This window comes from Zeugodacus cucurbitae, chromosome 5 (assembly GCF_028554725.1).
Source record: "Zeugodacus cucurbitae isolate PBARC_wt_2022May chromosome 5, idZeuCucr1.2, whole genome shotgun sequence".
Taxonomy (NCBI): Eukaryota; Metazoa; Arthropoda; class Insecta; order Diptera; family Tephritidae; genus Zeugodacus; species Zeugodacus cucurbitae.
In genome coordinates, this window is record NC_071670.1 from 13,941,977 (window position 1) to 13,965,177 (window position 23,201).

The 23,201-nt window shown below is 32.8% G+C and overlaps 1 protein-coding gene across 2 annotated transcripts in view; it reads left to right on the forward strand.

Moving 5' to 3' along the window:
- The window catches only part of LOC105219499 (uncharacterized), an 84,756-nt gene extending 70,267 nt beyond the window's left edge, over positions 1 to 14,489 (forward strand). For both annotated transcript variants that reach the window (XM_054231514.1, XM_054231513.1), the window contains 3 exons: positions 458 to 972; positions 1,207 to 1,521; positions 10,541 to 14,489. In XM_054231514.1, the coding sequence (XP_054087489.1) occupies positions 458 to 972; positions 1,207 to 1,521; positions 10,541 to 11,665 (1,955 nt within the window). In that variant the 3' untranslated portion in view covers positions 11,666 to 14,489. The remainder of the gene's footprint in view (positions 1 to 457; positions 973 to 1,206; positions 1,522 to 10,540) is intronic.
- The last annotated feature ends 8,712 nt before the right edge of the window (positions 14,490 to 23,201 follow it).

Consider the following 23,201-nt stretch of genomic DNA (forward strand, 5'->3'; position numbering starts at 1 on the left):
CAAAGAAACACGAAATTGCGTTGGCGCTGTGGTGGCATGCAGTATGCGTCCGCCAATGTAACGAAATGCCAGAGCTCAGGTGACCGAAGACCGCAAATGTACGAGTGGTACAGCTCTTTATGGTTCGTGTAACGCATTACTGGTTGGCGAGGATGGTGGACAGAAAAGTAAAGAGAGAACGGTTACGGTGTGTGCTGTAAGCCGCTTAAAACCCCATTAAATGCCAAAAGCCAGTTGAATGGCTCGTTAACTGCACGCAACGGTAATTTTTCAACAAGCCATTTTTTTAAACGCAAACCCATCAACTCCCTTGCGCCAACCAACGCGCTGCAGTAACTTTGCAGCGCAGCAATTGATTTACGCTTATCGATTACTTTCGACTTACACCCAGCACTCTACTCTTAACCTATTTATAGCACACACATTTTACAAAATTTTTTTTTTTGTTTTCTTTCAGCGGATAAAACGGATGAGAAATTTCATCGACGCGCCTCAGTTAAAATGGGCGTACGCGTTATCTATCGCACCGATGTGTATCAGCATTCCAACGGGCCGGAGAATTTCGCCGCGCTCATCAACAATCAGGGCGCCTCACCGCCATTGACCGCTGCGCTCACTTCGCCGCCAGCAGTGCTTAGTGCTACTGGCGCACTTAACGCCCAAAATGGCAATACAACACCAGCCTTGTCAACGATGCTGGGCGGCAGCGGCAGCGCAGACAGTAATACAAGTTTTGACGGTGCCGCAACGGCCGGTGCTGGCGGTGCTGCTGCTGTTAGTGGTGGTGAACGCATACCGTCCACCACACAGAGCCATACCAAGCCGCGTAAATCGGAACGTGGTGATTCGTTTCCCAAACTGCGCCTCTCACCGAAGTCTTTTCGCTTTAGCGGTCGTTTTGGGCGCAGTAAAAGCGAGATTGAGAAATGTCCCAGTGATCCGTTCTACAATTATAGTAAATCGTTTCAGGAGGTGAGTAGTTATCTAAAAATAACAGTAAACTAATATCACAAAATTAAACTAACAGAATAGAGAATATACTAGTTGAAAAATGAGAGCTAATAAACAGATAAACAACCAGAGAGGCATACTTATACTTAGCAACTAATCGATTTTCCTTTTTCTTCCGCCACAACACTTCATGGCTGCAAAAACAAAATAATAAAATGAAATCTCACAAATCCATCCGACAACAATCACTCACAGTACGACTGCACTGCTATTGCCGGCGGCATTGGCGCTGTCGGCGTTGGCGGCATTAGTGGCGCACCACACAATGCCTCGCCTGGTGGAGGCGGCGGCGGTTGTATGGTCGGCGGTGTAATTGGCGGTAATGCAGCGTGTGCGCTCAGCGGCAGCGGCGGTGGACCACAGGGTGCGGTGGACAAGCCATTCCTCTTGCAGGACGGACGAGTCGGCTTGCGGGCGAGCCTTGATAAGGCCTGGTATACGCACGGCGAGGATGTCTGCGTGACGGTGAACATCAAGAATGACAGCCGCAAGACGGTGCGCAAAGTGCGGGTAAGTACTAAAGCTAATTGCAATGTGTTATGAATTTGAATGGAAATTTTCAGCCAATTTTTGTCGTCAAATCGGCAGTACCTGAAGCTTTAGTCGGCGCACATATACCAATAGTTTGTGCGGCTTTTTTAATAATTCAAGATTTGTATCTGGTTTTTGGCTTTATGACAACTCTTTTGATGCATTAAGTGCAATCGCACTTGTATTAGTGCAACTAGCTTTACACCACTTTCTAACTAGTTAAATTTAGTAAAAGTAGTCAAATCAATATTTTTAGTTATCTGTTTAGGTTTTCAGGCTGGTTTTTGATGCAAACTTATTGCTTCAGTGATGATTTTTTCTTATTTTGACCCATATATTCGGCATAAAGTCCACTAAAATAACGAAAATCATCATATATTGTACATATATTAGGGCTGAGGTAATTTCTAAACCGATTACACTCATTTCCACCACCAAGGTACACTATATCCAAGACTATACGCTCACTTAATTTTGCTAAGATATCTCAGATTCGATTTTAATAATTTTTGGTACACAGACACACTATTAGAAGAAAAATATTCCCCCTGAATTACATTAATATATCTGAGAGATTTGCCGAGATTTCGAGAAAAATTACACTTAGGCACTGAGTTCTTCGTACTCGATATCCGGGGCCTTGAAAAGTCATAGTTCGATTTCGACAATTTTTTCACAAGTGAAGCCACAGATGATATACAGTATTTGTGTAAAGTTTTATTTCGCTATTTTCATTGGTCCCTTATGTATACATTATAAAGTGAAATAATCAGATCGAATTAAAAATTGAACTATAGGAAAGTAGTAGTGGTTGTGAACCTATTTCGCACATTTTCTCTTCTTCTTTCTATCTGTGTATCAAGAAAGTATTACGTACTAAATTTCATTGAAATCGGTCAAGTAGTTTCTGAGATATGGTTTGTGACCCATAAGTAAGCGACGCCACGTCCATTTTCTATTTTTCTAGATTTGAGTACAGCGCTCTTCTGACATTTTTCCTCTAAAATATAGTGTTTCTGACGTTTTTCGTTAGTGAGTTAACCCACTTTTAGTAATTTTCAACCTAACCTCTATATGGGAGGTGGGCGTAGTTATCCAATTATATCAATTTGTATGGTGTATATATATTGGGTACGTAAAGGAGAAGACTGCAGAAAGTTTGGTTTATATAGCTCTATTGGTTTGCGAGATAACCACAAAAATCTTATTTGGGGGCTTGGACACGCCCACTTTTCCAAACAATTTACATCCAGATATGCCCCTTCTTAGTGCGATCCATTGTGCTAAATTTTACCTTTATAACTTTAATTATGGCTTAGTTATGACACTTTATAGGTTTTCGGTTTTCGCCATTTGTGGGCCAACTACCAACTTCCTCAGGGTGCCAAGGAATATATGTAAGATTCCAAGTTTCGTCAAGTTATCCAACAGACGGACAGACAGATATCCGGATTTCAACTCGTCTCGTCATCTTGTTCATTTTGATATATATCTACTAGCCTGTTCGTTAAAAATTTTTATTCGAAATTTTTATCACGAAAGCTGAAAATAGTTGAGACTTGATAAGAAAATGAATCTACGAAAATTTCAGGCCTCTCGGACCACGCCTTATAGTGCCGATAGAAAATTGTATTGTTAATTGCACGTCACTCATACCCCAAAGGTACATTCGCTGAATTATGTATGATACAATACACAAAATTATAATTATTTACAACTTTTAAAAGTTTGTTTTGAATAATTCGGATACATTTTCCTATGTTCTTGAATGCATTGCAAAATATAACCCCAATCACTTTCATTTTTGGTTAGCAATCCATGGTAATCTTACATTAGTTTTACGGCTCTTTCTGCAGTGTCGTTAACTACTTTTAGAGTTTATTATTATTTTTCCATCCATATATGAAGCCTTCGTCTGCCATGTTTCTGGAGCCTTGAAAACAATTTGAGACTGTTGGAAGATATGAAATGCTCCATGGTCTCGTCTGTAAGACAATAATTTAAGAATAAAATAAAAATTTAAGAGTATTATTCTCATATTATACCTAACAATTGTCCCATGTCTTTAAAACTTATAATAAGTTTTTTGCATCCATCTCATCTGCCGGGTTTTTTAAGAGCACTGACCATTTTGACTTTTGTCTCTACTGATAGTCTGTCATCAAAAAAGGCTAAAGCGGCTGCTTCCTCTGTCAAATACCATAAATGGTTAGACAATTTTCGCAGTGCAGCATCGCTGGTTGTAAAATCAATGCTTTCATAATATTTTAAACTTTTTATTATATTTAAATCGTCAACGGGAGCAGCAGTAGCGTCGGAGCATTTGAACCAAATCCTAATATAAAATCGCACTATGAAAATGCAGACATCAGCTAGTGCTGCTTTTTGTTCTTCCTGCAGCTGAGCTCGGAACAGGAATATTTTTAAACAGTAAATAGCGCGTGACATCCATCTGGCTTGATGCATTGCTCCTGGAGGACGAAGTCGGATTCGTGTATCGCTTTTTATATCCAAGAAGATTGATGTCAATTCTAAAAGCTCTCGATAGTCTTCTCTAACTAGACTTTTTTTTAATTGTTGTGCAGCAAAATCTGCAATGTCATCGCTTACATCGTTAATGTTTTCACGGCAATGTTCATCCTCCATACCACTTTGATATTTTTCTCTGTCAAACTTTGACCAAGATTTCTTAAATTCTTTAAATAATGGAATATTGGGCTTGATGTGAAGTGTGGAAGTTTAGCTTCAAACACTCCTCTCAGTACTATCTCAAATATATGGTGTCGACAAGGGAGATAAAGCAGCTCTCTATCAAGCATTTGGTCTAAGAGCACACAGGCACCACTCAATCGGCCAGTGTTTGAAGCTGTAGTGTCACAGCATAATGCCTGCACTTTCTCCGATACATTCCACTCCTCCAACGCATTATATACTGCTATTGCTTGTTCTTTGCCCGTTGAATTTGGCAGTTTTGAAACGGCAAGAAGTTGGTCATGGTCCATTCCTGAAACAACTATTGGCAACCGCTCAGCACTCTTATCATGGACATCTTGATTATATTATATATTTTTAGATACCTGCCTCTAATCTTTGTAAATAAAATCAAATTTGTACTTACTTAATGATGACAGCATCTTACCATCCCAATGCACAACAAGGAATGGCGGAAGTGATGATTTAAACTTCTCTTTAATCAGCTCAGCTTGCACAGAGCGCAGGTGTTTTCTTTGATGATAAATTGACGTTTGAGTTATAACCAAGTCGTCAACATTGTGCCCAAGAGCTTCTGCAGCCGCTTATAATATTTAAACTGCATTCCGTACACTTACTTGGCAACGATCTAGGACAGAAACTAATTTTGCCGTTATAAAATGTTTTTGGCCTCTCTTGACTACTCTCGATTTCTTCAGTGACGGTATAGCTTCGGCTTGATCACTATCCACTTCGTTTGAATCATCAGAAATACTGCTAAATAATATTTCTCCCGGTTGAATTTTTTGTTCAGCAATATTTCGCTCCCGACGTTCTTCTTCATCATGCCTTCTTTTTTGCCTTTTTTCCTCTGCTTGACATAAATTAAAATCGACTGATCCAAGGTAACCAACACGACCCTGCTGTCTTTGTCCGAGAAGGAAAAGCCTATCTTCTTCAACCTTTACAAGTTTCATAACATGTCCGTTGCGTGCGCAACATCAAATAAATTGTCCAAATTTTTAACAAAAGCTTTTTCTTTTTCACTGTTCACTGTTCAAAAACAATACCAAAACAATAACGTAAGTGTTAGCAAAAGGCCTCTAGACGAAGCGGTAAGTTGTTATGAATTGAGAAATATAGTTTTTGGAAATTGATTTTAACAAAAAAAATGTTTTCTTAATTCAATGCATTGATAATTTGATATAGTAAGAGACGAAATAAACTCGAATGAAGCAATGAAAAATAATAATTTGTGAAATGTAAATAATTTTTTGTAATGTATCATACATAATTCAGCGAATGTACCATTGGGGTATGAGTGACGTGCAATTAATAATACAATTTTCTATCGGTACTATAAGGCGTGGTCCGAGAAGCGTGAAATTTTCGTAGATTCATTTTCTTATCAAGTCTCAACTATTTTCAGCTTTCGCGACAAAAATTTCGAATTAAATAATTTTCCCATACAAAGTAAGAACAGCCTAATATCTACCCTATATTTAAGTATCTTTATCTCTAGTTTTATGACTTACAAACAACCGTTATGTGAACAAAACTATAATACTATCTTAGCAATTTTTGTTGCGAGAGCATAATAATAGCATAAATTCACTCTCAACTCAAACTAATCAAAAATTTTACTGAAGTTGAGTTCTCGTTTAGTATTTTACCGCTGTATTTAATTAACATGGCACGTATTTGGACTAGTTCATTAAGATTGTATATTCACTACAATCTGCTTTATTACTTAAGTTCTCTTAAATAAAGGTTAACTTTACTGCACTCACCTTCATATACAACTCCTTCTTGGAAGAAAAAGAGCGTAAGCATGAATGAAATGCTTTAATTTCCCGAACACTTATCAATTTCATTTGATTTATCTTTATTAAGGTTTACCACTTTTCTTGATTAAAAGCTATAACAATTTACTTACGTACGACAGAGGCAACCGACAGACCTTACGAAATTGCAAGTTTTCTCACACTTTTATTGTTACTTGGCTACATTTAATTTATATGACTTTAATTTCAATTCATTTAACCCACATATGAATGTATATGCATGTGTGGGTGCTTAAAACATCACAAACACATACACACTCACACACAATCACGTATTCTCTCGAAGGTGTCACGCTACTTTCCACCATTCCACATCGATTTGCTTGTATTGAACAAATGTTACGTATACGCCACAGCTGGCATGACACACTCGCAGCAGAGCACTCGCTGTGACAGTGTGACTTCAGTAAAATTTAATGGTGCGTAAAACTTGAGATGTTATACGATTGTGACAGTCAATTGTTGTAGTTGACATTGTGGTGCTGGCTATTTTTGTTGTAATTGTTGCTGAAGACAGGTGAAGTGCTCGTAAATGCTGTGGGAAAAGAATCAAAAAGTGAATTCTAGGGTATATATTTAAAATTCTTTATGGTATTGATCGATGATATGTGCACATTTTTATGTGTTAAGCAATTTTTTTTTAATTTCATGATTCTTCAGAATGATTTCTGAGTTTATTTCTCCATCCATTCGAACTATTTTCATAGAAAATCGTATTTTTTTTACGAAAAGCGATACAGATCATAATACAGAAATTAACCCTTGACTCTGGTACAACATTAATAAAAGGTTGAAATAACACATGTCAAAAATGCTTTTTGGATTCTAATTAAGAATTAATGAAAATTTGCATTGTCGGCAGATTCATAGGTAATTTTTGATATTTATAAATTGTCTTATCATGTTTACTATATTATAGCTGCTAAAAGTTTTACTATCACCATCGTCGCTATTAAAAATCTAGACATTTATTAAAATTACCAACTGCGCTAAGGAAAGAGAGATACAATTTTGACTGCAAGTTTTAACTTAGCACTACAATGCGAATGTTTTTATTACAATTTTTATGTCGCACTCACACTAGTGCACTTACTCACTCACTTATATTGCGCTTTCACTGTATTTTTGTTGCTGAAATCTCACTTCCTCTCTTTAACACACGCTCGTCTTAACTCGCAACTCGAGTGCTAAATTATAACATATATAGTATGTATATGTCTACCGACTAAGAAAGAGGCCGAAATGCGTGAGAATGAAGAGCTTGACAAGCTGGTCGACAGGGGTAATGCTCGAAAATTTTACGAAAAGATCCGGCGACTAACTGAAGGTTTCAAGACCGGAGCACACTCCTGTAGGACCCCCAGAGGTGATCTAGTTATTGATGACCAGAGTATACTGAGTTTGTGGAGAGAACACTTCTCCAGCCTGCTGAATGCCAGTGAAAGTACAACACCAGGAGATGGCAAGCCCGATTCCCCAATCGACGACGATGGAGCAGATGTTCCATTGCCGGACCGTGAAGAAATTCGAATAGCAATTACCCGCTTGAAGAACAACAAAGCAGCGGGGGCCGATGGATTACCGGCCGAGCTATTCAAATACGGCGGCGAAGAGCTGATAAGGTGCATGCATCAGCTTCTTTGCAGAATATGGTCGGAAGAAAGCAAGCCTGACGATTGGAATCTCAGTGTACTCTACCCAATACACAAAAAGGGAGACCCCACATTTTGCGCCAATTACCGGGGGATAAGCCTCCTCAACATCGCGTATGAGGTTCTGTCGAGCGTATTGTGTGAAAGACTAAAGCCCACCGTCAACAAACTGATTGGACCTTATCAGTGTGGCTTTAGACCTGGAAAATCAACAACAGACCAGATATTCACCATGCGCCAAATTTTGGAGAAGACCCGTGAAAATAGGATCGACACACACCATCTCTTTGTCGACTTTAAAGCTGCTTGCGACAGCACGAAAAGGAGCTGCCTTTATGCGGCGATGTCTGAATTTGGTATCCCCGCAAAACTAATACGGCTGTGTAAGCTGACGTTGAGCAACACCAAAAGCTCCGTCAGGATCGGGAAGGACCTCTCCGAGCCGTTCGATACCAGACGAGGTTTCAGACAAGGTGACTCACTCTCGTGCGATTTCTTTAACCTGATGCTGGAGAAAATAATAAGAGCTGCAGAGCTAAATAGAGAAGGTACAATCTTCTACAAGAGTGTACAGCTACTGGCGTACGCCGATGATATCGATATCATTGGAAACAACACCCGCGCCGTTAGGTCTGGTGGTGAACGAGGACAAGACGAAATATCTCCTGTCATCAAACAAACAGTCAGCGCATTCGCGTCTTGGCTCCCACCTCACTGTTGATAGTCATAACTTTGAAGTTGTAGATAATTTCGTCTACCTGGGAACCAGCATTAACAGCAATAACAATGTCAGCCTGGAAATCCAACGCAGAATCACTCTTGCCAACAGGTGCTACTATGGACTAAGTAGGCAATTGAAAAGTAAAGTCCTCTCTCGACGAACAAAAACCAAACTCTACAAGTCTCTCATCATTCCCGTCCTACTTTACGGTGCAGAAGCGTGGACGATGTCAACATCCGATGAGACGGCACTAGGTGTTTTCCAGAGAAAGGTTTTGCGGAAGATTTATGGTCCCTTAAACATTGGCAACGGCGAATACCGCAAACGATGGAACGATGAGCTGTATGTGTTATTCGACGACATAGACATAGTCCAGCGAATAAAAAAACAGCGGCTACGCTGGCTAGGTCATGTTGTTCGAATGGATGAAAGTGCTCCAGCTCTGAAAGTATTCGATGCAGTAGCCGCTGGTGGAAGCCGAGGAAGAGGGAGACTTCCACTCCGATGGAAGGACCAATCGGAGAGGGACCAGGCGGAGAGGGACCTGGCTTCGCTTGGTATAACCAATTGGCGCCAAACTGCCAGAAGGAGGGATACGTGGCGCGCTGTTTTGGACTCGGCTATAACCGCGTAAGCAGTGTCTACGCCAGTCAAGAAGAAGAAGAAGATATGTCTAGCGTGGTTTTAAAGCTCATTGCGGAGCGTCCTCGGTTTTCATGTTTTATCAGACCTCGCTAGGTCGGCTGAGTTTATTGAAACCAGCTTATAAAAATGTTGTCTAATTTCGTATTTCTAATTTCTCTGTAAAAATAACAGCTTTTGGATTTAGAAAGCTTTTACATTAAGATTAAAGCTTTTTCTGTTAATGTAGCCACTCCGTGTCGATCACGTTCAGGTAAAAGAAATATCTAAGCTTATCTCTGAGTGGACAACATCTCTTTAGACTGGAAATCTTTTGCATTTCGCTTAAAGATTTTGAACATTTATAAAGCTACTAACAAGATTTTTTAAAACAGATAGCGCTCTGAGTATAGTGTGGTATTTTGTTTCGAGCTTAAAGCTTCAAAGTTTTGTAGTGTAACCAAAGTGACGTCTAGTGATAACTATAAGTCTAAGTTAAGAATGGTTTAGTTTGCGCATTCTAATAGATTGGTAAAGTATCACATCCACTCGCTCCTCAAGCTCAAAACTCAAAAGTTTGTTGTGAAAGCTAAAATGATATCCGGTAAAAACTTTAAAAGAAATAGGCTTACGAGTATATCGAGCACCAGGTACTCTAAGGTACCATAAAAGCTCGTAATGTAAGCTAAAAGCTGCAGTTTACTGATATACTTAGAATATGAGGTATCACCTACTATCATACTCTATGTTCTACGAATTCATACGTTTATAAATAAATGTTTATATATAAAACATTCAAATTTTTTGATTGCCGAACACTCCTGAGTAAAATTCGATATGTTTTTGCTGTACAACACTAGCACAGCCTGCATGTGGCAATCAAGTCGAAACACAAATCAAATCAATATCGTTGCCATATTTTATTGTTATTTTCCTATTTTTATTTTTATATTTTTTATGCTTTTACTCATAAGCTATGTATGAGTTGACAAGGGCATAAAAGCAATTTAGAAAGTGAAAACGTGTAACTAATAACTAATAAATGTAACAACACGGCGAAAGCAATAAATAAAAACATTGATAAGTATAGTTCTCCGTCTACTCCCTGTGGAGAAAATTCAAACGGCGATGAAAATGTCAACAACCTTTCCTTCGACTTACACTTTCGACTTAGATGCAATACACACATATGTAGACTAAGGCTGAGCACATATGTAATGTAAAGTGAAACACATTGAATTTCATCGATAGATAATACCTATATTCAAAGATTAAGATTTAGTGTTAAAAATGGCATATAATTTACTTCATTTTTTTTTTAATTGCGCTTCACTCCACTATGTGCTCAGCATTTCACAAAAAATATACGCATAATCGCAAAAAGCTTCGAGGTCATAGCTTTTCCTAAGCAAATATTGCGAAAATATTGGCTTAAAAGACATTTAATCTCTAATCTCTTCTATTTCCAGGTGTGCGCCATTCAACACGTCGACGTCTGCATGTTCAACAATGGTAAATTCAAAAATATCGTCGCCGACTCGGACACTAGCTCACCCGTAGATCGCACAGTATCGCCCGGTAGCACATTGAACACTACAATCATACTCAAGCCACAGCGCGGTCAAACTAAGAACTGGATTGCGCTCGAAGATACTTTACAACGCAGTACCGAGCCCGAAGAGATCACTGGCGTTATAGCTGCCTCAGCGATACGCTCACCAAATCTTATACTAGCACCTGGACAGGCAATGAATCCCTGCCCCAGCCCTGCTGTGGGCATACCACAACCAAGCGGTTATCATGGACACGGTGTATCGGGCATAGTGGGCGACGACCGCAACGTCTTCGCCATTTATGTGTCCTACTATGTGAAGGTTAAGTTAACTTTGAGTGGCATGGGTGGTGAACTGTCACTGAAGCTACCCTTCGTGTTAGTGCATGTCGAAGAACCAAAAGTGGAGCACAAGGTGGAACGGCTGGCTTTAGATGATGTGCCGGCTGGCAAACGTAATGGCAATAAAACAAAAGGCGCCGCTACCACTTCGGCGTCCGGCATAACAGGAACTACACCACGCAAAGATGGAAATGGGCGTCCGCATCCACAGCACCTCGATCGCATCGAATCGGTGGACGATGAGATACGCCTGCCGATACCGGAGACAGCCATACCCACTACTGCACCAACTGGCAGTGCAAAGCGTAAGCTGGTGCGCAGCGAAACTTTAGCTAAAGATTTGGATGAGGAAATCGAAGAGCAAGCAGAGGCGGCAGCGCGAAAAGTCACGCTTAGCACCGAGGAAAGTTTACCAAATGAAGGTGAGGAGCTGGAGCAAGTGCACATTGTGCAAATACACTCACATGTAGCGGAGAGCACTGAAAAAGAAGCGGTCAAATGTCAGGAAGAGGAGACAGACAAAGAAGTGAAGGAAAATGTGAAGTCTGAGGATCCAGAGGCTGGTATAAAGCCACAAGATGCACCAACAAATGATGATGTAGCTGTCGCTGTGGAAGACGAAAAAGTGGACCCAAACTTGAGCGCGGTGGAGGAGACGCCTAATGTCGTTGAGCATCACCCTCATCCCTCCCATGTGTGATTCTCGTTTCTGCGCGGTATGTTTCATAAGAAACGACACACAAAATGAAATAGTCTCACTTTGAAATAGAAAGCGAGGGGATGTATTTCTTTAGAAGAAGGAACATAGTATTGGTTTCAGTAGAAGAAAAACGTATAAAGTAAAAAGTGAGCCACTAGAAGTTACATGTTTTTTGGATAGGAATGATCTCTAACTATATGTAAAATATAGATATGGAACCATTACTGTAAGATAAAATGAGAAACTTTGAAAACTCAGTGTTCTAAGAATTATATATAAAGTATGAAATTAAGTATAGAGTAAAACTAAAGTCTTTGCAGAACATAAAATATGTTCAGCGCAAGCGTAAGAAAAACAGATATCTGTTATGAGATCTCGTGAAACTAGTTCCGGGTAACAAAATCAAAAAGAAGTAAACATGAAGTTCCTTAAAGATATTTGGAAGACACGTTCTGGAAATAACTACTGCAGATATCATTACAAGGTATAAGTATTCGAATATATTCTCGTATATACAATTTGTGCTTTTTATGGAGGTGAATACAGGAGGTAGTGATTTTAATAGGGTATAAAAGAAACACTATTTGAACAGATATTGAAAATCTTCCCTTATATCACTTAGAAAAGGATATAACCAACAGACATTTGTTCTTTAAATGATTGCTATAATTAGTCTGAAACGACCGTGTAAAAATGCGTTAATGCGGTTTCACAGATATAATTCTTCGCTGAAAACAGTGAATATTTAAGTCGAGCATATACATGTACCGGAAATAGAAAGCTTCCATTTCAAAGTGGTCCAATGTAGTTTCACAGGAGTTGAAACATGTTTCACCGCTACAAACAGGACATATTTAACTTCGAAAGGTAAGCTTAGATAAACATTCAGGTAAATGTGTCTCACATTTATATGAACTAAGCTTAAATAGAGGCACCTACAAAATTGGGAAGAGGTTTTTAAATGTAAAATTAAAATGAAGATTATATAGTATTAAGTATGTAGATTAAAATAAAATAAGTCAAAACGAGTTGGAAGAACTGACAACTTTGTAAAGTTCATAGCAAGAATTTAAGAACTAGAATATGATTTTACAAGATAGTTTGAAAACTATCTTATATTTGTAATAGCTACACTACATGTTCTACACAGGAAGTATAGAACGTAAAATGTAATCAGCAAAAGTATCGTAAAAAAAAAATTGGAAAAACACTTTTCCCAAGCAGTGGTCCCAAACTTTAAGTCAAATTATGAATAACTAAAAAAAATTATGAGCAACTGCACCCACATATAGCATAAATGCTAATAAAGAATAAACCAGTTGTAGATACTATTATAAAATAAGGTTTCAGTGTTACACTTGCCTAAAAAGCATAGATACATATCGTTTAATACTATAGAATGGTTATGTATTATGAACACCAGAAATCTCAAGGTATTCTAGCGGTATGGTTTCTTATTGGAAATTTTGCTAAATCTATAAATATAGAGCTTATGATCTAATGACATTGGCACTGAAGCATTAAATAGGTTCATTAAGTAGTTAGATTGAGAAACCTTGCTCCCCATCTGGATCTGTGAACTATGTATATAGATCGACACTCTTTATGTAGAATAGCACAGCTATAGTTGAAAAAATACTGATTATCTAGAGAATAAAGGTTTGCCGCACGCTCTAACCGCATTAAGAATACTTTTGTGGGTTTTCATACATAATCTATTGAGAATTCTATACAGTTCTTGCTAAAATTAGTAAATTGATAACAGGTTTTTAGAGCAACAAAATTCCTGAATTTATTATATTTAAACCAAAAATATATTGCACACTTAATGAAATAAAGAACAAAACATGAAATTGCAAAAAAATTAAATAAATGATGAATAATTAATATTAATTAATGGCTAAGTGTATATGTGTTAAATTCAATGTGCGCCTAAATGTATACTACAAATCTTACTAAATAAATGGAGGCTTCGAAAATTAATAAATAGATTATATAACTGTTAACTACAAGAAGCTGGACTTCTGCTGACATTGTTGTAGGCATAGTTATTATGTATGCGTAAATCTAAAAATATAGTCAAAATAATTGTGGAAAGATTCATGCGGAAGAAATGAACTAACAAATAACCTAAATAAAACAAAAAAATGTGTGGCACAAACTTACATATTTACTTAAAATTGCGTACAAATTGTGTAAGCCAAAAAGTATGCTACGAATAATATGCATTACGACACGAATTTGTAGGTAGCATACCTTTAGGCGGTAGATAATTCAGATGCAATATGCTGCTGCCAGCATTACCAAAGGTACTTATGCACTTATTAAAGAAAAAAGAGACATTCAACAATTCCAAGGGTTAAAGCTTTTGGACAATTATTAATTGGTGTTTGAAAATGTATTGTAACTGGTAACTTGAGTTAACTGATAAATGGAAAATGTGTTAATTGTAAGGGAAATTCCTGTAAATTATAGCTTGATGTGAGCATTATGTTGGACATATAGTAACTATTAAAAAATGAAACAGCAAAAGTTTGTGAAATAAAATAATAAATAATAATAAAAGCACACAAATTGTTTAATTCTCTAACGGTATGTACATAAAAGCGCATGCAATACTATAGTGGACAATGAAAACTAATTTCTGCACTGCATGCAATTAGATATGCTAAAAATAGCATTGTAATAAATTTAAAAGCTCGTCACTTAAATGGCAGCAAAAGCTTAGTTAACACAAAAGCGCTCAAAGATTACCTTAAAGAGCTGGTGAGAGCATATATGAGTAAACAATGTTGCCAATGTGCTTCGCTACATATAATTCTACAAAAAAAGTTAAAGTTTCAAAGAGCTTAAAGTATAGGCTACAGAGCTTACATATAAGCTGTAAAGCATTTGAACTGAAACTATTAGAAAGCAACACATATTTTAACTAGTACATATATGTGCATAAAATAACAGTATAAAGCTCTATAGAAAGCTTTTTGTGCTTTGACTGTACTTAAAAAATTCTGAACTTTCACTAAATACAAATGGTTTAGAACTAATATACATTTGTTAAATCAAAAAAATTCACTCATGAATTGTAGTAAGACTGCAAGCTTATTTGCACCAGTGCTTTAAAGCTTTATCCTTGTTATAGAGTATTACAAGCCCATAACAGTTTAACTGGTGCATATTCTGCACTTCAGCCATAATTCAATTATTAACTCACTCTTGCCTCTAGAATCATTTAAACAAAGCTTTACTTTCTTTAAGGGGGATAACGGGCCAAAAAAAAGCGTTTTTGAAGATTTTTTTTTTTGAGAAAACTACTGAATATTTTTGAATAGTTTTATTATCATATTATTCAGTGACATTTCAAATATGTTTCACAAAAAATCAGTTTTACAAAATGTCGAAAATCAACGAAGTTGCAGCCACTTGAAGTAGGCACTCAACGGAATTCCGCACATTGCGGAGTCCCGGATATAAGATCGTAGAATCATCTGAAACACATGGGATAAAAAAAATTAGTTCTTTAGAAGTATATCTCCCAGCCAACGGTGCCCTTTTAAAGGAAATTTTTTTTTTGTCATTTTTTCAACGGTCGGTGAAGGTAAAAGGTACGTTTTTAGCCCTAAAAATGCGCCATTTTGTGGCTGTAAAATCGAATAGAAGCAAAAAATAAATAAAATGGGACCGTTGGCTGGGAGTCAATTCTATGTTGCACAAGCGTGAAAAATTTCAATACGATCGGTGCATAACTTTTTGAGTTATCGTGGACACCGACTTCAGAAAAGGCGTTTCGAGAAAAATGCGTTCAAAGTTTTGGGATTCGTCAAATCATTTCACATATTCGTGAGCACTTGGGCCGGTGGTGATTTCCATCGTTCTCCGAATGAGCTGAAATTTTGAGACAACATTCTTCAATAGTTGTACATTCGATTTAACAAATAAAAAAAAAATGATTTTTTAAAAAATTTTATCCCATACCCCCCCCTTAAAGTGTCTTCTCTGAAATTTTCAAAGTTTAGATCTCTTGTATATTTGTTTTTCTTTTTATATTAAACCGGTATCTTTTTAAGTGAGTATCAGGCCAATTAAGCTTCGCTACGTCTCTATTATTGTAGTACTAACACTAAATAATGACCACATTCTTAATTGGAGAATATTTCTGAATCACAAAAAATTACTCGATTAAGGGGTTATATACAGTTAGACGGCCGAAAAAAAGTGAATTTTCCAGAATTTTTTCTGAGAAAACTTTTTAATTTATTGATCCATAAATTTATACACATTAATATGTGTGCCTTTTAACTGTATTTTAAGACTTAGTTTTAGTAAAAATATTTATTTGAAAAAGAGCTACAGCTGATCTCCAGGAGCTCCTCTCAAAAAAGACGTTTTGCGGTGACCCTTATATCTCGGAACTGGATCATATGAAATTAAAAAACCAAACAGATTTCGTTAAAATGATGTTAAATCTAGTGATTAATCGAAGGAATAAGCAAAATAAAATTTTTTGACAAAATGGCGGTTTCTCAAAAAAAAAAAATCGATTCTTCACCGAAATTTCGGCCTCAAATTGTTTATAAAAAAAAAATATTTATCGGAGAGAAAAAATCTTGGATTAATTACTAAAAAATATATTTAAGAAGGTCGTGTTAAAATTTGAGACTAATCGGTCTAGCCGTTTTCGAGTAATGTTGGTCACCGACTTTGAAAACACCATTTTGAGAAAAAGGCGCTGACGCTCGGATCTTGTACTTCCAAGCACTCTGAAACGCCTTTTCAAATTCGCTTGTAACTTTGAAAATATTCACCGGAACGATATGAAATTTTCTGTGTGTATTCTTAACCCTGGAAGGTCATCGTTATTTTTAAAAAGTAGAGGTCATCGTCGATTCGACGACGGCATTACTCAAAGTCCTTAATATATTATCCTACCTATCAAAACCTACTAAAATCAATATATTCACATTACCTGGTTTATATATCTTCTAAATAAAACAATATCAAACAGTTTTTTTTAAATCTTTTATTAAATGAATAAAATTTTCACAGCCCTAATTCATTCGGCTTTTGTACAAAATAAACACTCGCGTCGTCGAAACGACGAGGCATGACTTTCCAGGGTTAAATATATGTAAATTAAGAAAATGAAATAAAAAAAATCGATTTTTTGAAAATTCTAACTGTATATAACCCCTTAAGTTCGCTTTTCTGGTAGGATACTAATAGAGAATTTATACATATATAAATTGATTACAAAATATCTAATTTAACCTAAACTTTCGCAAAATGGATTTCGATCTCGCAAATCTAAATGCTAACATAAATGGCATATAGTCGTCTAACCGAAACTAATTCTATCATAGTACTTCCCAGTAGTTGACTAACCTAAAATAATAAAATTTACAAGTTTATTCTCTAGACCGGATCTCTGCAACTTATCATTCACTTCAATTACATGGTCGCTTAACCGAAACGAGCTCTATCATAGTACTTCCCAATAGACGAGCCACCTAAAGACAATTTTTTTATAAGCTTTATCTCTCGAGAGGGTCTTTGAAACACTGCATTAACTACAATTTCATGTTGGGAAAAATGTTCAAAAAAGATGTGCATCGATCAGCTACTGGCTTTAAAACCACCAATACATCCAAAAACTCATACACAGAGTTACCATAGTTTTGCAAAATTAAAACAGTTTAGCATTATTATAGTATTTTGATTGAAATTTAATTGTTATAATTCTTTTATTATTCATTCATAGATAATTTATAATTACTATTTGTAAATATGTACTGTTTTCTGTTTTCTTTCATAAATATGTTTTTTCGATTTTTCTGTGATTTTATCGCATTTTATAATGTTTTGTTATACTTTATTGTAGTATTTTTTTGTTGTTGCTTAACATGATCTTTTCTTAAATTTAAAATTTTATATTTCAATATGTACGCTCATATTCATTTATTATGTATGTATTAACAATTTGTTGTTTTCGTTTTAGTTTGGAATGATAGTTTGTTTCATGTGAGTTTTAAATTATTTATTTACTTTTAAATATAAAATATTTCAAAAATAAAAAATTTTTATGAAAAAATTAAATTGTAAATTATTATTTTTGGAAATATTTTTTAATTTTTTTGCTTGCTGTAGGTATCGTTGCTTTAATCGCATTCTTTAGGATTTATTAACAAAAACTTAATTTTCCTACAATTGCTGTTTTCACAAAAAAATATATATTTTTGTTACTCAAAACCGTAAATACACTTTTCAATTTTTATTATCAAATATTTTTAAAATATTTATAATTACTTTTTGCTATTTATATATGTGTGTATGCCGCCATTAAGATTTTTTCGAAAAAAATTGTTCACTATTATTTTGTTTTTTTTTTTAATTATTAATTATTTTATTTTATTATTAAATAAAAATTTAACTAATGATATTATTGTTATTTGTAATATAATAAATTATCATCGTTGCTGTTTGTAATTTTATTCTATCCTATTATTATTATTGAAATAATAAGATATTTATAAAATTAACATATAAAAGGATAATACAAAATAATTAACTATTATCGGAATTTGTTTCAATTATATAAAAAAAAAACAAATAGATTATTTAAACATATAAAAAATTTAAATTTCAATTTTTTTGAAAAATGAAAATTTAAAATATTTTTTGAAAAATTAAAATTTTAAATATTTTTTTGTAGAAAATTAAAATTAAAAAAACTCTGTAATTAAGATTGAAATATATAGTACAAAAAAATTACAGAATTTTTGTATTAAAATAATATAGAATTTTTTCTTTTAATAATAAAAATCAATTTACTGAATAATATTATAAAATTACTGAATAATAATATAAAAATTCAAATTAAAAAAAAAATAATAATAATAATTTTTTTAGTCTAAGAAAGAAAAAAACATACTTGTTAATAAAAAAAATATGAAAAGAACTCCAAATAGGGAGTTCTAGGGTTTTGTTAAAAAAATGGTTACAAACAATTTTATTTGCCTTATAATAAATTATTTTTTATTTTTAGGTTTAATATTTCTTCATATTTTATTATTTTAGTTAAAAAATATATAATTTAATAGAAAATCAGAAACAACAGAAATTAGTTAAATATTGTTTTTTTAATTGTCGTAAATTCAAAGCTACAATAAAATTTGATAAGAGAAATATTTTTCTGACTTTTATAAATAGAAAAGTAATAAAATACAATAAAGAAATAAAGAAAATTTTAAAATTTTTTTAATTAAAAAATTTAAATTTGGAAAATATAATATAAATTATTTAAAAGTCATAATACACAATTGTAATTTAAAAAAATTACTAATGAATTAAATCATAATTCAAAATTTAAATTTTTTTTAATTATTTTATTTTTTTTCTGATTTTTATTTTGTAAAATATTTTATGAAAATTATTAAATAATGTTATTATTTTTTTCAATTTATATTTATTATATTTATTATATTTAATGATTTCAGAATATTTTATTATTATTATCTTGTCAATATAAGTATATGTGACCTGGTCTTCGAAAAGGGAGCTAACGTGCGAAAACTAGTTTTTTTTGGATTCTATCACGTGTAAAAGCATCTCATATTCCATCCGAATCAACTAAAAAGTGAAAATTGATTTTTTGACACCTAAGCCCCCTTTCCGTAGACCAGGTCACATATATACATTTTTAATTGAAACATTACATATTTTTAAGTTTAACGCATTTTTTGTCATTCAAACTTTATTTTAGTTTTCAACTAAAAGTAAAACTAATTATATATGCTTACGATATACTAAACAGGTATACATAACAAGTGATTTAATCTTTAAGGTTAGTTAAGTGGACAAAAAAGGCACTACAATCGAAAAGAAATTCTTTGGAATAATTTCAGTGTTAATTTTAAGTATTTTTAGTCATTTTTTTAACTACTTAACCTTTTCAAGTGCATAATATATATATATTTTCATATATTTTTAAGATTCAATTATACTACATGTATCTAGTATTTCATTACACTGAGTTCACACGCACTATATTTTTTTATTTTATTATATTTTATGAAAAATACTAATTTTATAATATTTGTCTTTTAATTTATAATTAATCATGCAAAATTGGTGTTTTAAGTAATCATTGGTAATTCATTTTTTTTTTTAATTTTACATCGAGGTTTATGTCTAAGTAATATTGTAAGACAAATTACGGATTTCACCGAATTTATAGGTAGAGCGTTAAAAACAATAATTTAATTTAAATAAATTTGAGAACAAAAAAAATTGTTCAAGCTTCGTTGCAGTGTTTCAAGAGTTACATATCTTACAATGAAAAAGTAAAATAAACAAATAATAAAATTAACTGTTTTTGAGTTATACGGAACACTTTGAGATAAGCCACATGGAAATTTAAGCCTTCCAATAGCACAATTTCCACCTCTGTCCAAAACAAATAGAGGGTAAAGCTCGTGAAGCGGGTTCTCTAAATATTACTCGCTTTCTGTATGTGTTTCTCCCTATCTCTCTCTCTATCAAACACTCTCTTCCCTTTAGCGTAGTATGCCCAACATTACATTGTAGTTGAAAACACTAACAAAGTCCTCCCGATAGTCTCACACACGGGGAACTCTCTAAGTACCATACCATGGAGATATTACTCTCTCCAACTCATTAATAATTATTAATATTTCTGTTCGAATGAAAGTCGAGTACGAGTTATCATCTCTACAAAATACTTATTAAATTAACCGAGATTATTACTAAGGCCTAATTCTAATCCCGAACAATGTCGATTTTTGTATGCCACACCATGAACTAACCTTGTAATATAAATATATCATTGATGTTGTTAATCGATAACGCGTCTTCATCAGAGTTTCATCAGTTGATTGCTATTTTAGTATTTATTTCCAGCAGCAACATCTACCGTCGTTTACCGAGAACAACAACTCGCAGACAAAGAAAGTACATATGTATATGTAATTAAAAATATCTTCTTTGTCGTAGAGTTGCAATGCATTTTCAACACGATTAAAATTCGATCAAAAATTAATGTAGAAAAATGAAATTTTTAGTTTGTATAGTAAATCGAACTAACTCAGCGCTTTAATCGAGACGTTCAATTGATCAATTAACTTCTGTGTGAAAAGGTTATTAGACTGTTGTTCGTAATTAAGAACATTAGAACGCTTAGATTTGTTTTGAAATACAGCTGTGGCTCAAATTCTTCAGAAATTGTATGCAATGAAGGAATAGGCTCAATTATTAATCGAAAATGTATATAGACAATCATATATCGCAAAAGTTCACTACGAGAGTAAGACATGAAAAATATTAAAAAAGTAAATAAAATATGCAATTATATAAAACACATGGAAAATAAATAAAAACACAAACGAAAAAAATATTTTATAAGTTATATTTGAAATACTCAGCTGATTGTTCAATAAAGGCTTATATAATAATTTTAAATAACAAATCGAGAATCGTTTTCATATTTATTTTTATAACCAATTTTCTTTCTTGTTGTTTCTATGGGGAAGTAGATGTCCCAGTTGATTTTTGCTGTGGTCTGAAGTGAAGAAATTCAACTTATTACATAAACAAACATTTTTAAATTTTATTAAACGCAAGCGAAACTCGATATTTTAATAATTAGATATGTATTTACAAAAATCATCGAAATAATTTATCTTTATTAAATAAAATGAAATATAATGAAAAAAATAATATATCATAATGATATAAATATAAAGAAATTTATAAAATAAATAAGAATTTAATTATTAAAAAACTTAGTAACATTTAAAAAAATATATAAAAAAAATTTAAATAAATAAAACTAAATAATGAATATTTTTTTAAAATAATATAACCACAAAGCTAAAGCAATGAAATTATTGTGATATTCATTTCACATATAAAAATTAAAAAAAAATTAAAATTTTAAAAATAAAAAAAAAACTTTTAGAAACATATTTAAAATATATTAAAAAATTAATAAATTATATAAATAAAAAATTAAAAACAAAATTTTAAATATAACAGTTTCTTAAATAAAATTTTCATAATATTTGAATATAATTTTTGTTAAAAAAAATAACAAAAACAAAAGAGATTTAAAAAAAATATTGACGAAGCTCATAAAATAAAAATGAAAAAAATTAAGGTGAAAAATTAATTTAAAAACAATTAAATAATTTAAATTAAAAATTAAACATAAAAATATTTCAACAAACTCATAAACTAGATATAAAATATTTAAAGTTTTAAAATTATATATACATATTTTGTTTTTTAATATTTAAATAAAATAAGCAAATAATTAATAATATTAAAAAACAAACTTAATTTCACTATCAAAAATATAAAAATAATACCAATGAAATATTCAAAATAACAAATATAATTATTAATTTAAATAATTTAGAAAAATTAAAATAAAATAATAAAGACAATTTTAAAATAAAAAATATATAAATAAAGAATTTAAATAAATAAAAAATAATAAAGAATTGAAATTTATAAATAGTATAAAAATAAAAAATATATAAAAGTTAGGTTAATTAATAACAGAAATCTTAATTAAAAATTTAACCATTTAAAATTAGATATTAAAATAAAAAATTTATTTAAATGAAATAAAACATACAAACATTTAGGTTTGAATTAAATGTATGCGAAATTGACAAAATTACAAATAAATATAATTATTTTACATATGATGGGTCTAATGTTTCAATCCATTTCGATCGAAAAATGGTTCGAAAAATTTCACCTTGAAATCCATGAAATATCGAAAATAAAATTTGATATCAAAGTGAACTCACTTACCGACTTGATAAAATACATTCCGCGGCTAATAGATGTCGCTAATTTCGTAATAATTAAATCAGCAAAATCGAAAATTTTCTTCGAAATCTATCCATTGGCGAGTGAGTGAGTGAGTTGCGGCAATTCAAAATAAATGAACTATTTGTAAGTTTTTATATAAACAATTACTAATGACGGACTAAATTATGTTTGAAATATGTATTTATGACAAAAAAAGACTAACAAAAATGAATTTGAGGTGTTTAAGAACGTTAATATAAAGTTGCCCAGTAGAATTATCGCAATCATTTTCTCAAAGAGCTTATCGTATTTGTTTATTAAGGTCGATAAAATAGTTTTACGTTTTCACTTTGTGCAGTTTATCGACGGATTCAATGATAGCATGAAAATTTTCGATCGAAAATCTTTATCGTATCGAATTCGCTGCGAAATCAATGATTAGTTTATAATTTCCGCAAAGTTTCGAAATCCATGAAAATTTACAAAGTTCTCAAAAAAGCCATTGTTTTATATATATTATATAAATTAGGAAATATAAAAAATATAAATAAAATAAATGTGAAATTAATTTATTATTATATGTATTTATTAAACTTTATCGAGTTTCCACTGCAATATTTTTAAAATAAAATAAAGTATTATTAATTCAATTACTTAAAAGCCAACATTTTTTATTTAAAACAATTTTAAAATGTATGTGCAC